Source organism: Gavialis gangeticus, unplaced genomic scaffold (genome assembly GCF_001723915.1).
Source record: "Gavialis gangeticus isolate Ggan-Ray unplaced genomic scaffold, GavGan_comp1, whole genome shotgun sequence".
Taxonomy (NCBI): Eukaryota; Metazoa; Chordata; order Crocodylia; family Gavialidae; genus Gavialis; species Gavialis gangeticus.
Window position 1 is genome coordinate 635,363 of NW_017728965.1, and position 13,571 is coordinate 648,933.

General features: G+C 41.5%; 1 protein-coding gene across 1 annotated transcript in view; it reads left to right on the forward strand.

Annotated features, from left to right (window-relative positions):
- Window positions 1-273: 273 nt before the first annotated feature.
- The window catches only part of EBF2 (early B-cell factor 2), a 253,165-nt gene continuing 239,867 nt past the window's right edge, over window positions 274-13,571 (forward strand). Inside the window, exons 1-6 of the mRNA XM_019504028.1 lie at window positions 274-862; window positions 2,700-2,856; window positions 3,934-3,997; window positions 4,297-4,352; window positions 4,723-4,796; window positions 11,089-11,157. Coding sequence (XP_019359573.1) covers window positions 732-862; window positions 2,700-2,856; window positions 3,934-3,997; window positions 4,297-4,352; window positions 4,723-4,796; window positions 11,089-11,157 — 551 coding nt within the window. The 5' untranslated portion in view covers window positions 274-731. The remainder of the gene's footprint in view (window positions 863-2,699; window positions 2,857-3,933; window positions 3,998-4,296; window positions 4,353-4,722; window positions 4,797-11,088; window positions 11,158-13,571) is intronic.

Sequence of the window (13,571 nt, forward strand, 5' to 3'; positions counted from 1 at the left end):
CGGGATGGGTTTCGTTTATGTGTAGCACCCTCAAAGCAAACTACGCTGGGAAGAAACTTGCACCCGGGGAAGTGGGATAGCACTGTTGCGTTTGAACCCCCTCCCCTCTCCCATTGGCAGGCGCTTGCAGTTGGAAGGCGGGGCTGGTGTATATCAGTTCTATAACTGTCCGCTGCCCTCCAATCAGGGGAGGCTATGCAAATGACGCCCCTTATACGGGGGCACGCCACGCCCCAGTCCTGGAGTGTTTGCTCCCATTGCTTTAACACATTCATGGTGACCAGATTGGGGAAGTGTCTGCGCCTTCCCGGTGTAGTGTGTAATCGGACTCTCCTTAGCTCCATTTCTTCCTTTCTTTCACAATTTATCCCGATTCCTTTTTGGATTAGACAGCCGTCAGTCCCCGTGCCTGAGAGGGAGGCGCGCCCTCTTCACAGCGATCACTTTTGGACGCGGCTTCCTCTCGTGCGCTTGAAGGATGACAGTACCAGGCGAGACTGAATCAGCATAACTGTACCTTGCAGGAGGAAGAAACTTTTGATCGTTGTTACTGTTCTTGAAGGCATTGACGAAAGTAATAAATTGCGTAGCCTTTAACAGCCGAAGAAGTTGTTTCTGGAAGCCGAGCTCCGCTTTCTTGGGATTTGTGTGTGTGTGTGTGTGTGTGTGTGTCCGTTTCCAAGGCTGCTCCTCTTAAGGAAACTATTGATAGTTTGGAATAGACTTTTTAAATGTTTGGGATTCAAGACACTTTAGGAAGAGGACCCATTCTGAAAGATAAGGCGCTAGGCTCCGAGATGGACTCCGTCAGGTCCTGGGTCAGAAACGTTGGGGTTGTGGATGCGAACGTGGCGGCACAAAGGTAACAACCACCCGGCCTGCTTCTCTCCCTGGCCCGCCAGTGCCTCCGGCCCCCTTCCCTTTGCAGCCGCTGAGAAATCAGAAGGGAAAGCAATCACTAGGACGAGGGGCAGGCGCCTGCCCCGGAGAGCGTCAGGAAAGTAGGGTCCAGCCCGCCAGCAGGGCTGCGGAGGACCGGGGCATGCTTCTTTCTGGCTGAAGGGGAGAATATTTGCACGTAGCGCTGCAAACTAACGGCAACTGCTTAAGCCGCGTGTGGAATGGGCCTCAAGCTTCCAAGCCCGTTCAGACGGGCATGTATTTGTTTCCTCAGCTTCGACTTTATTTTGCTTGGTCTTGCTGATCTTCGCGGGTGAGCTTTTCGCCCACAGTCCCCGCTAATGCTAGCCTGAGAGAGGGGCAGGGGGTCGGGGAAGGAGCGAGCTCCAGGTTCCCGCAGGACAGCACAGAGAGCAGCGGGTGCGCAGCACGGGGCGACCCGAGGGTCTGCGGTGAAGCGGCCCCAGGCCGCCTCGCCCGCCTACAGAAGGGGCTGCGGTCTGAGTGCGGGGCCGGCAAACGCAGACACCCTCCCCCCGCGGCTGCCAGTCTTCAGCCCCCTTGTCAGGACGTGGGTTCTCTCTCCTACCCTCTTCTTTCATGGAGGAGCAGGACTGCGTAACAAGTTTCCCTCCTTGCGCAGGAAGCCTGAAGCACACGTGCGGAGAGTGGAGTGGGGCCGGCCTGAGCAAAAGTTGGGGCAGGGAGCGCTGGATCCGCGGCAGAGACTCTGATCTATAGGCAGGACTTTGAGCAGCCCAGCCCGGGAGAAGCGCGGGGAGGTGGGCGAAAGTCCCCGCGGTACTCTTGGGGAAAGCGAAAGCAAAAGAACTTGCCTGCAGGTGACCCGGGAAAGCCGGGCAGAGGGGCTGCAGGGATCCAGCCCTCGGCACGGTGCGCGCCGGGCTGGGCGACGAGGCCCGGCGCTGGCTAGTCTTCTTGGGGGATCGGGGTGAAAGGTGCGTGCTAGGGAAAGCTTTCCGAAAGGCTGCAGCATCACCGGAGAGGAGTGCAGTGATTCGGCCTTGTTTGGAGAAAGAATTCATTCGATATTGTCCGTTCCCTGGACAATAGCTCGAAATCGGGGCAAAAAAGGAGCAGAGGCGCAGCTCCTTGAGCACAGGGTTGTAGAAATCCTGGCGTTGTGGGAAGATGCCGACTGACTCTCACGCTCGGGAAGTCGCCGCGGTGCGCGCAGCGCTCTGAGTGACCGCACTGAGGCTGCTCGGGACGCCGAGCCCGTACTGACTTCCGCGGCTCCGGGGCTTTGCCGGAGACTTCCCTACGGGGGGCAACAGGCGCTGCTGCGACCTCCGCCTTCCCAGCCCAAGCGCTGCCAAAGTGGCCGGGCTGTGCAGACAGGGTGTAAAGGAAGAGCCGTGAACTCCTCTGAACCGATCCCCTCTTTCTGCCCTTTTCTCCTAGCCCGGAGCTGGGCGGGTTGTGAAAAAACCCTCCGGCTTTGCAGCAGCTTCTACGGCAACCTTCCCTCTCGCTGCGCTTTTCCCGTCCCGAGTGTAAATCGGGGCAAAAGTAAACGGGGTAACGTTTCCAGGCGCTGCTTCTCAAAAAGAGAAGTCCCCAAACGGAAGGCGACGCGGGCTCGCGGGAAACGCCAGAATCAAAGTCGTCAGTGACAAACGCGTGTGAATCACCCAGCGCTCGTGTCCGCGGCCCCTGGCTGTCCTGGCTGCCTCCGTGTCTTGTCTTGTCTTGTGTGTATGTTTTATTGCTACACGACCATTAATGTCTCTGTCTCTCCCCCTCTTCCCCAACTCTTCCATCTGTTTCTTCCACAGCGGAGTAGCCTTGTCCAGAGCCCACTTTGAAAAGCAGCCACCTTCCAACTTGAGGAAATCCAATTTCTTCCATTTTGTCCTGGCTCTCTACGACAGGCAGGGGCAGCCGGTGGAGATAGAGCGGACAGCTTTTGTGGACTTTGTAGAAAATGATAAAGTAAGGCTTCCCCTCTTTTGTTCTTGTTTTCACCTTCTGCCTTTCCTGGTTTCTCCCTCCCCATCCAACGCTCTCGGTTCGCCCTCTTTACTACTTATCTGGTTTTGGAAGGAGAGCCTCTTACCCCTTGCCTACTAATAAAATTGCCAGCCATGGTTGCCCACATAGGACTGCTTTTCAGGTTGTGGCTCTCTGTGCTTCCTTGTCCTGCCCTTGCAGTTCACACGACTTGGAATTTTCAGCCATCTCGGGAAGTTAGGAGGGAACATTCAAATGCGTCTATTTGAACAACAACAACAACACAAACCCTCCCGAAGGTCAAATACCTTATTTTTGCTCCTGCCAGATCTGTCAGGTTTTATTAGTACCCTAATCGAGTTGAAAGGGTGAGCAGTAATTTGTCATGTTATCTGCTAAGCCTGGCTTTAAAAAAAAAGACTCTGAAGTCAGTGGGGCTGTCAGACACTTGTGCTTTGTGTTTTTTAGGTCCAGGTGTTAAGCAGTTAGAAGCACTTTCTCCCTTCCCTACCTTCAAGCTATCTTTGTTTTATTATTTATTTACATTTTTTTTAAGTAGCAGGGAAGGACTTTTAATTAATAAGTACTCCATAGATACCTGTCTTTGGATAACTGATAGTTGCAGTTCACCCAGTTATCTCCCAGTAACACAGCCTTCAGGAAGTAAATGTCGGTAGTGACTTTATGTTAAAAAACCCCCACAACCATTTCATTATTTTCTATGCACAGTTTTTTTAAAACCCTGCAAACTACTATCTACAGATTAACTTGCTTGACATTTGCAAACTCAGCCCAGAGGGGAAGAGCATGTTACACTGTGAAGTTGGAAGTGTTGTAGTCAGTGGAAAAGTTTTCTGCAACTCCTACAGGAAAGGATGTAAGCTGCATTTTGTAGTTTGTCCTGGGTCACTCGGAAGGTTAATTTATCTCAATCAGTGAATCCACCTCTCAGAATCTTAATGAACTTTCTTGTCACATCCATAATGAATTGCAGTCATGTTGCTTTTGTGCATGAAGTGCACCAGACAATTTTTTTTTCAAAATCTCCCTTTCTTTCAGGAACAAGGCAATGAAAAAACTAACAATGGCACACACTACAAACTTCAACTTCTGTATAGCAATGGTAAGTCCCCTCCCAACTGCCTCTTCCCTTTTTGTAGGAAAGAATCTAGAACGAAGTTTTCAAATTTGCAGCAATCCATGTATGCAATACATTGAAATACCTCGGTCTACTTTGGCAACCACAACCCACAGTTATGGAGAGCAGATTCTCTAGGTTAACGCTTGAGAGCAAGCAACCTTATATGCTGAGATGGTGTTTAATAGGCTATAGTTAAAATTAAATAGATAACTTCCTGCTGGCTTGGAGGAGTAGGGAAAGCTGTCGTCACCCTGACTTTTCTATTTTCCCCTTCTCTCCAGGTGTCAGAACTGAACAGGATCTGTATGTGAGACTCATTGATTCAGTCACTAAGCAGGTGAGCCTAGCTTACAGTCTGTGCCATCTCATCCTTGCCCTTTGAGCTGCCTGGCTCTTGTGCATCGTTTCCCCCGCTTCCCCCACACTGCCCCTTCCCCTTTATTTTCACCTCTGCCCCTTTGTATTGCATACCTTAGTTTTGACTGAATTTGAAAAACAATAACCAAGCTGCTTCCTTTTTCTGTGTTTTGGTTATCTTCAATGGTTTTTCAGTATGGTTTATTATTCAGATACTGAAGACCCTGTGCAGAAAGTATTGGAGACTGGGGTTTGCAAACTATAGTGAAACCAAAGTAAAAAACAAATATTCTAAATGATACAAAAAGTCATTTCTACACTGGAACACTACATTTGCTTAATTTTCATAGCCCATCACTTACGAAGGACAAAACAAGAATCCAGAAATGTGCAGAGTTCTGCTTACTCATGAAGTCATGTGCAGGTAAGATAATTTTATTGGGGGCATAGGATTTATTCTGTAAAATGTAACAGTGATAAAAAAAGTTTGCTTCCATATACGTTAAAATGGTCATGCTGTAGAAGCAGTAGGTATCAGGAGTTTTGCTTCTTTGCTAGGAACTCTGTTCCTGAGGAAGGATTTCGCTTTACATTGGGATAAAATTTGGTTTGGTTAAAAACAGTTTTTTTCAGTAAAACAGATCTGGAAAGCCAAAGTAAAATCTTAACTGTCGTGTGTTTTTTCTTGTCTGTTAACTGGAGTTAAACAGCAAAAGGAGACGCCCCAAAAGTCTAAACTTTGTATTTCTTTAAATATTGCAGTTTCTGTTTCTAAAAAGTCACCTAGCAGAACCTGCTTAGAAATTAGAAAGTGCTCGTGTTGTATTTTTTCCCTGATGAAATATTTTATCATTATCAATTAAATGAACATAATATAATGGCCTTTTTTCTTGAGAAAAACGCTGCCTTTCAATACATTTTAAAACCAGATACATTTATGGAACTTCCATCTTTTAATAAAATAGACACAGTTTTAAGCTGTTTTTAGGATGTTAAGATGATAAATTAGAGGATAAAATACAGTTAAGGATGTTTTTAATAACATAAGTGGAAGTCTGTAGGTATATGTATCTAATGTATGTACATCTTGCTTCCATGGAAACTTATTACTTTTCCTGCTTTCATGTAATTAAATTTTTTTCAATACATATAATAATGCAAACAGCTCATGTTCTTATATTAAAATGCGTTAAATTGTGCACAGAATGTTCTTTCATAAAATGAAAGGCAAAACCAACTTTGACCTTTATTAAACACATTTGTGATTTATTGTAATAGTATTTTTAAGCTGTTAGGCTCCATTTTGCTTGTTTTAAAAATCAGATAGCGCTGTAGTTTAAAAGTTCTTGGTATTGCCTTTTGAAGTGAATAATGTAGTGAAAGCAATGTAATAGAATCAAATTTGGTGTTTAGGGCTACTTGTATTGTTCCAAAGGTTGGTCTAATTGCAAAGCTATAATGAGGGTGAAGTATGTAAAATGTGCAGTATCTCTTTTCACACATACATATACATAAGTGCCAAGCGGGCAGAATTTACTCCTAATATACTCTGACCTCATTATCTATGAAACTGTATACCATTGCTTCCAGACACACTCACACACACATATCTAAGTTTTCATGTGTATGCACGTGTATGTATGTGTATGTGTACATATCTCACCACTTACTATGTATTGTTGTGTATATTGATTAAAATTGATGTGAGGTGTCTTGCTTTTTGGCTTCTCTAGAACGTACATTTTTATCTTAATATATATGCTGTTTGGATTTATGATGAAAGTCTTACTTATCTATACCTAGATAAATGTCAGAAAAGCAAAGGATTTGGCTTTCTATACACTAGGCTTTCTATTTATTATAATAAAATGACACCTAGTGTTCTGACATTTTTTCCACTGTTGTCATATGTAGAAAGCTTCCATATTAAGTATAAAAACCCCAATGCGACTTACTTTTTAAAAACAGAAATTGACTGTTTGTTTTTTTTCTGGGAGAAATTAACATTTTAAAATTATTAAACTCTCTCCCAAGCTTTTGTATATTGGGCATCAATTGATGTTCCATGCTTGATTTAAGGTAGTGTTCTACAAATGTAAACCATTATTCAGATTGTACTGAACTCCTGCTTGATAGATTAGCCAAGAAGAATTGCAATTCAGGGATGTCCTTTCCATGTAAAACACAGATTAGTGAACCAAATCAAAAGCACTGTGTAACCTAATCATGATATTTGATTTTAAATGTCTTGCTCACGTGTACTTTAAAAAGAGGATGCTGTATGTGCTGAAGAGGCATTCTACCCATCACTTTGAATAATACCAGGGGAATGTATCCAACTCTAGTTAAACTTGACATTTTTTTAAGCACAATAATCAAATCCTCTTCATTCTGTATCGCTTAAATGGCAACATCAATTTTTAAAGCGCTTTGCTTAGTTTGCATTAGTAACAGTATATAAAAAATTAATATACTGTACCCAACCTACAGGTTAATTTGATGTCTATTACATTTTAAAATTACGGGGTCTGTCTTTTTTATTTTTTCCTTGTTAGTGGCAGGTAAATACCCTTTTGATTTATCACATATAATCATACATATAGCCATGCTTTATACAGACAAGTGCATCCAAAAATCCCACGTCTTCTATTCAGACAGTGACAGATGTATGCTTAGCATGAAAGTTGTCTAAATATTGATACGGATACAACAATCTGTCATAGCAATTGAAGTTTAATTCTCAGCCCCCAATAATTAGCACATTCAGTTTGGGTATTTATTTATTTATTTATTGCAGGGCTGAAATTTTTACTGTTAAGTTTTCCACTTCGGGGGGGTTTGCAGTCCGATGGGTACTATCCATAGGTGGTAGAGATGTCTTAAATAAACAGTATCATTTTCCTCAGTGGTAGGAAATCAAGATAAACAGTCTCCTCTTATGGAATAACTTTTCTTCTTTTCATTCTACCAATTATCAGCTAAGAGGAAACTAGTTGTTATGCTGCTGCCAGCAACCCCCTATGCCCTCAATGCTCAGAGGGTTAAAAGGTATTATAATTTGAACAGAAGTAGTCTCAGGGCCTACAGCTGGCTAATAACAGAGTTGTATTGAGTGCAAGCAAGCCCCACAGCTGTGACTTTCGCCACAAGGCTCAGGCTAGACAGGAGCTCTAATCAGCTGGGCCAGGCGGCCACTGGGGCCTGTGTCTTTATCGGCCAGATGGTGTGAATTTAGACACTTTTGTTATGCAATTGCAGGGAGGAGTTGGGGAGAAGAAAACAAAACAAAGGCCACCATGCTGTGAGCTTATTTGAGTTTGAAATTAGAGACAGATTTTTTTTTTGAAAGTTGAGGGCTGAATTTTAAAACCATTTTAGTGGAGGGGGGCGGAAAGGCATAAGCCTTTCTTTGACATGGAGCCTTATGGGGCATCTAGTTCCTAGGGCTGGCTTTGTCGTCATCTTATTTTTTCCCTGGCATGCTTCAGATTGTAAAATCTACAGTATCCTTTGTGGATATTCAGAAAAATAATGTAGCTTAAAGTGTAGTGAGAATTTGTTCACCCATTAATAAATCTTAAGCCCTGATTTTGTGACTTCAGGTAAATGAGTAATACTTCTAGGGTCAAAGGGATGATGGATAATGTTACACAAATGCGGCAGTATTAGTTGGATTTGTTCCTTAATTTCTGTTTAAACCAATATTACAAACCCAATCATTTGAGTCAGTAGGTTCTGTGTTGTTAAGCACAGACATTGTGTAACAAACCAATTGGAAGAGAGTTGGTACTTGTATACTATGATAAAATACCTTGGATAGAGAAAGCGGAAGACCAGAGTGGGACTTCTGCTGATGCTCTTGATTAGATTATCTCCTAGTCTTTAGAAGTGCTCTTATCCATATCTAAATTTGTCATTTTGTGGAAAGCAGTGCTGGTTTCTCAAGAGAAATTAATATATTCTGTGACTCAAAAGTTAGAGGGTTACAGAAAATCTTCTAGTGATATAATAGAAATGTGTAAAACTGAAGGCAAATGATAAGAAAATGAGTAGTTCTAAAATGCTTTGAAAACATTGGGTAAAAGATGTATTTTATTAGGAAAGAATTAGTACCATATAGTTGTAAACCTTGTTGTAACACCTTGTTGTGAAAAGCTTTACACCAGGAAATCATTCTGTTGTATCCCAAATACATGTAATTCAGTATAAATCTTTACTCTGTTATAAAATAGTGAACCTTTTGGAAGTATATGTGGGATGGCAAGATGCTTGGTATTGGAAATATTGCTTTAGTCGGCCACGTCGCTATTGTGGCAGGATCCAATCTGACACATTTATACCGTTACCACTTGACTAAATTATGCGACTCTATGGTATGTTTTAAAACTTCTTACAGAGGAAACCAGTTTTGTTTCAGTGAGCAATAAAAAAGTTATACCATTGCAAATCTGTTTAACAACCGAGAGCCTTTTGTTGAGCCTACCAGCGGAAGAGAAAATATTTTGCACAAAATTTTTTCTTCTGAATAAAGTTTCTCTGTTCTTTCTTTAGAACCACAAGTTGCATTTTATTGTATTTAAAAAAAGCCCAAACCCTGTTTTTGAAACAGCTGTTAGGTGGAGAAACAAGTAAAAGGCACTCTTAAAAAACATTACAACTGAGAGTGGATGGGGAGATTCTTGATGGTATAAATCATCCTAGTTCTATTAACTTCAATGAAGCTATGGCATCTTACACCAGAAAAGGGTCTGCCTTGGGGTTCTTAAATGACTTGCCAGTCTTTTATTCTAAAAGGAACAGCTTCAGTGAATGCAGGGATGAGGCAAAGGGAATGCAAAGTGTCAAAGTAGTTCAGATTACAACTGATAGCTGCATTCTATCTTACTGGGCAGCATGAGCTTGCAAAGGGGAAGTCTTTCAGTCCTTGTGGCATTGCAATCTATGGATCAAAATATTTCCTACTTGCAAGATGGAAGATTTTTTTTCTCTAAGCAACTTATGTTTTAAGTATTCTATATATGAATATTCCCCGCTTTAGAAAGGTGTAATCCTTCATATAGTGTTGGGCTCATTTGTGCCTATTTTATCAGTTTTTCCTTGCTAAGATCCATTCCATGTGGAAAAGAGCTGAATTTGGGCTTCCTAGGATGTTTGAAAATGCATTCAATCCCCCTTGTAGCATTACAAATAAAATTAAATTGTCTGGGCTAGATACGGCTCATGATTATGTTGGCGTAAATCAAAGCAACTTTGCTTGAATGTGATGGATCTAGCTTGGAATTATATTAGTGTAACCGAGAGCAAAATGGCATCCATTGGATTTTTGAGCATGAGGGAATTTTGATGTAGTCTTTTAAAAAGTTAAGTGGTTTTGCTCATATATTTTCTTTGCATATGTTAATATCCTGGTTATTTCAAATTAAATTGCCTGATTTATTACAGCATCTGAATGCTCTTACATCTAATGAACTTGTGCATTGTTGCTTTGAGATAATTTATCTCCATATTTTCAGATCTATAACAGGGACCCCCCTCCCCCTTTTTGTTTTTGTCTTGTTTTGTTTTTATTTTGTGTGTCAAACTATCAGATCCTCATCTGGTATAAATCGGTGTAGGTCTATTTCAATGAGATTACACTCCTGCATAGCAGATGAGGGTCTGGCCCATTGTTTTTCAGAAAGAAAGGGCAGATACAAAGGTGCTGGGCTAGTACTGAGTGACTCAAACTGTCACTGAATTCAATGGCAGTGAAGAGAACTTAGAGCCTCTCAGAATTGGGCAGCAGCTGTCTCTCCAGTTATGCATATATGTGCATGCACATATATATACACATACATCATGTATTTAAAAAGTAGTCCCTGAGTAGTATTCATCATTGTAAGCTCTATAAAGCAGGGACCTTCTGTTCTTGCATTTGCTTGTAAAGCCCTAGAAACATGCAGAATGCTGTAGATGTAAGAAGTTATAATTTGTAACTTGGTAAACTGGGTCCAAATCTATATATAGTATCAGCATCAGACAGAGAGTTAGTAGTGCCATTTCTATATGCTCACATTACTGGCCATGCTGTATACACTATTTATAAATGGAAACTTAATATAAAAGGTTCATTACCATCATCAAAACAAATCCCGAAGGAATGTAGCCTTCTTAAAGATTAGGCTCCACCTATGTTGAGCTCTAGCTAGCACAGTCTGGTTGGTTCTCCAGTGTGTATTGCTGGCAATATTATCACACCACTGAAGCTTTTGGTAACCACATAAATAAAGAGAATTAATAGAATAACTTATTACTATACAACAAGCCAATAGGTTGCTTATAACACCTTTTACCGATGGTCTAATTTATAGGTGATTTATAGATAATTATCTGTACCACAGGCTATGGGTGTCTGTAATGTGGCTAAAATGTCTGTTATCCATTTTTAAGCCCTTTATAAATGGAGCTTTAGCCTAAAGTGTAACCATATTTCTCTTCATTTTAGCTGGGATTTTTCAAAGGAAAGCCAAAGGAGCCAATGGTTTCAGTCCAACCAAAAATAAAGGGATGTTGGGACCCTAACTTCCTCTGCCTCCCCACTTTGAAAACCCAAGTCAGAAATTCCTGGAGGCCACATAAAACTCTATAGAGCCTTATATTGAGTCAAGTGAGGCTTAGCGTTTTTTCCATGCATTTTCACCGCAATGCTCTCATTTTTGTTTTTGTCCCCTCTCCAGCCGGTGCTGTGAAAAGAAGAGTTGCGGCAACAGAAATGAGACTCCCTCAGACCCTGTGATCATTGACAGGTAGGAAACAAAGCTTGCAGCGACAAACAAACCAAGCAAAACCACTGCATTGGCTTTGAGGCAGTCAAAAGTCTTGATGGCTTTCTGTCAGTCTGTCCTGTGCTTTGATGTCTGTGTTCCATATTCCCTTGGAAAAGGGCAAGCTAAAGAGCTGCTTATTTTCAGACAGACTCAGCTTCTCTTGGTGGATTTTTTTATTTTAATACTTCCTACACACACTCATTTTAACTTGACCAACAATACTGTGCATGTCTGTTCGCCAAGGACAGGATTTGATTAGATCATGGAATAAAGTTTCAGTAACCTGGCATTTTCATTAACAGTCCTTAACAACATAGTGATGGTGGGGGGAGGGTACATAAAATTTATGTATTTATTTTTTATTTTAGATGTGCATTAGCCAACTTTTAAATGTATGGTTTGGGAGTTAAACATCATCTTCACATATATTTCCAGATATGTTCCTGGATTCTGCCTTCAGTTTCTGAGTGAGTAGGGAACATGCAATAAAATCCAAAGGTAGCATATTCAAAACAGCTTTAAAAGGTAATAAGCTCTGTGGTACGAGTAACAAACCAGTAGATCTCATTGCCATATGATGCTGAGGCTGAGAGCCTAGCAGTATTTAAAAAGAACACCAAGAATACACAGAGGTTTTAAAGTGAATATTAAAAAATCACAGCCAAGTGACTGCTTTACATAAATTTAAATTCTCACGCTTCAGGATTAATTTGAACTTATACATAACTAGGAATCAGGAGGAAGTTTTTGCTGCAGATGTATTATCCTGTAGCTACTGATTGTAGGCATCAGATACCTGGCTGCAATTGGAGATGAGGTATTGAAAAAATTGGTCCAGTTTCTTTTTTCCTGTTTTATGCAGCTCATATAGCATGATCTGGCATCTCTGTAGTACACTGGAATTTAAACCTGGGGTTAAGAATGGCTAAGCTAGTTTGAGTGAAAATCTAAAATTCCCATCCCTCAGATTTTTAAACATGATTTTGATCTAAATTCTCAGGGAGAATCTGAACTTATTTGGATTCTTTTTTTTCCTTTTCTTTGCCTTTTCACTTTCAAATGGTGGTTTGAAGCAAAGTTGGAAAGGCCAGAGTACCTACAGTGAGTTATGTCTGACTAGAAGTGCTAGACATATTATCTTAGGTCCTCACAATTGTCCTGGCTGCCTTAGACATTTGTTTTGACTCCATGTTTGGGATATTTCCAGTCTCACATTTATCACTGACCTGTCACGTGACCTCAAGCAAGTCACTCACATTTCTATATCACTATTTTCCGCTCCTATACTTTTCTGTTTAGATAATAAATTTTTCAGGGCAGGGGCCTTCTGCACAACACTAAACACAAAAGATGCTCTAAGTGGTTCTGCAATGCAAATATAATACTAACAGTGCTACCCATGAGTACTTGTGTGAATAAACAGAATAAATAATTTTCCGGAAGTTATGTTCACCAAGAGTGAGGATTTTGAAACACACACATAAACAAACTAAATGCATTATCCACCCTCTCAAAAAATCGCTTTTGAGGAACAGTTTGTATTTCTAGACTCATGAGAGAATTGTAGAATCTGCATTGTACAGGGTTCCTTTATGGAAAGTAAACTTCTGTGATTAGCAACTCTGCACCGAGTGAAATAACACTTCTGAAAGGCAGCTCATGTCCTCATGCTGATGAACATTGTCAATATTGTTTGTATATGTGTATGTTTGTGCTTGAAGAGGGGTTATTTTATTCTGAATGCCTTCTTGCTGGCTTAATGTTGACTTCTGTGTGTGTGAGTGCTCATGATGGTGAATATCACTTGCGTGAAGAAAACTAGCTCTGAATTAAAAGGAAAGGAGCTAAGGTATTACTTAAATTGCAGTGGTTATGACAAAGACCTTGGTTGTCATTAGGGAAGGGCACTGAGATGATCAAATCAAGCAGGCATGTTGTGGGGACAAGCTATCCCTTGGTATTATGGGTCCCATAGGAAAGATGAACCTGATCCATGCTTTAATATGGTTTCCGAAACATACGGCAAACTCTCTTTCAGACACAGAGCTGGCTCACTGTTGAAACACGATTTAATTCAGTCTCTGATGCATGTTGGAAACAAGTCTGGGACTAATAATGTTGACAGAGCTCTCTGCAGGAGTATAAAGAAGTTAAGCAAGAGTTGGGTGCTACAGTCATTAAAGTACTCCAGAGAATCCTAGTTGTTGTAGCAGACTTGTTTTTCAGAGCTTGGGTTCAGTCCCAGGCTTGAAATCTTGCTGTTTTGATTGGTGGAGCCCATCCACCAATCAGGAGGCAGCAAGAGGAGTTAAGTCATGCCCCTTTCCTGAGGGGAGGGGGAGAGGAGTTCCCTCCAACCCCCGGACCTGATTGAAGACTGCAACACTTAGGTC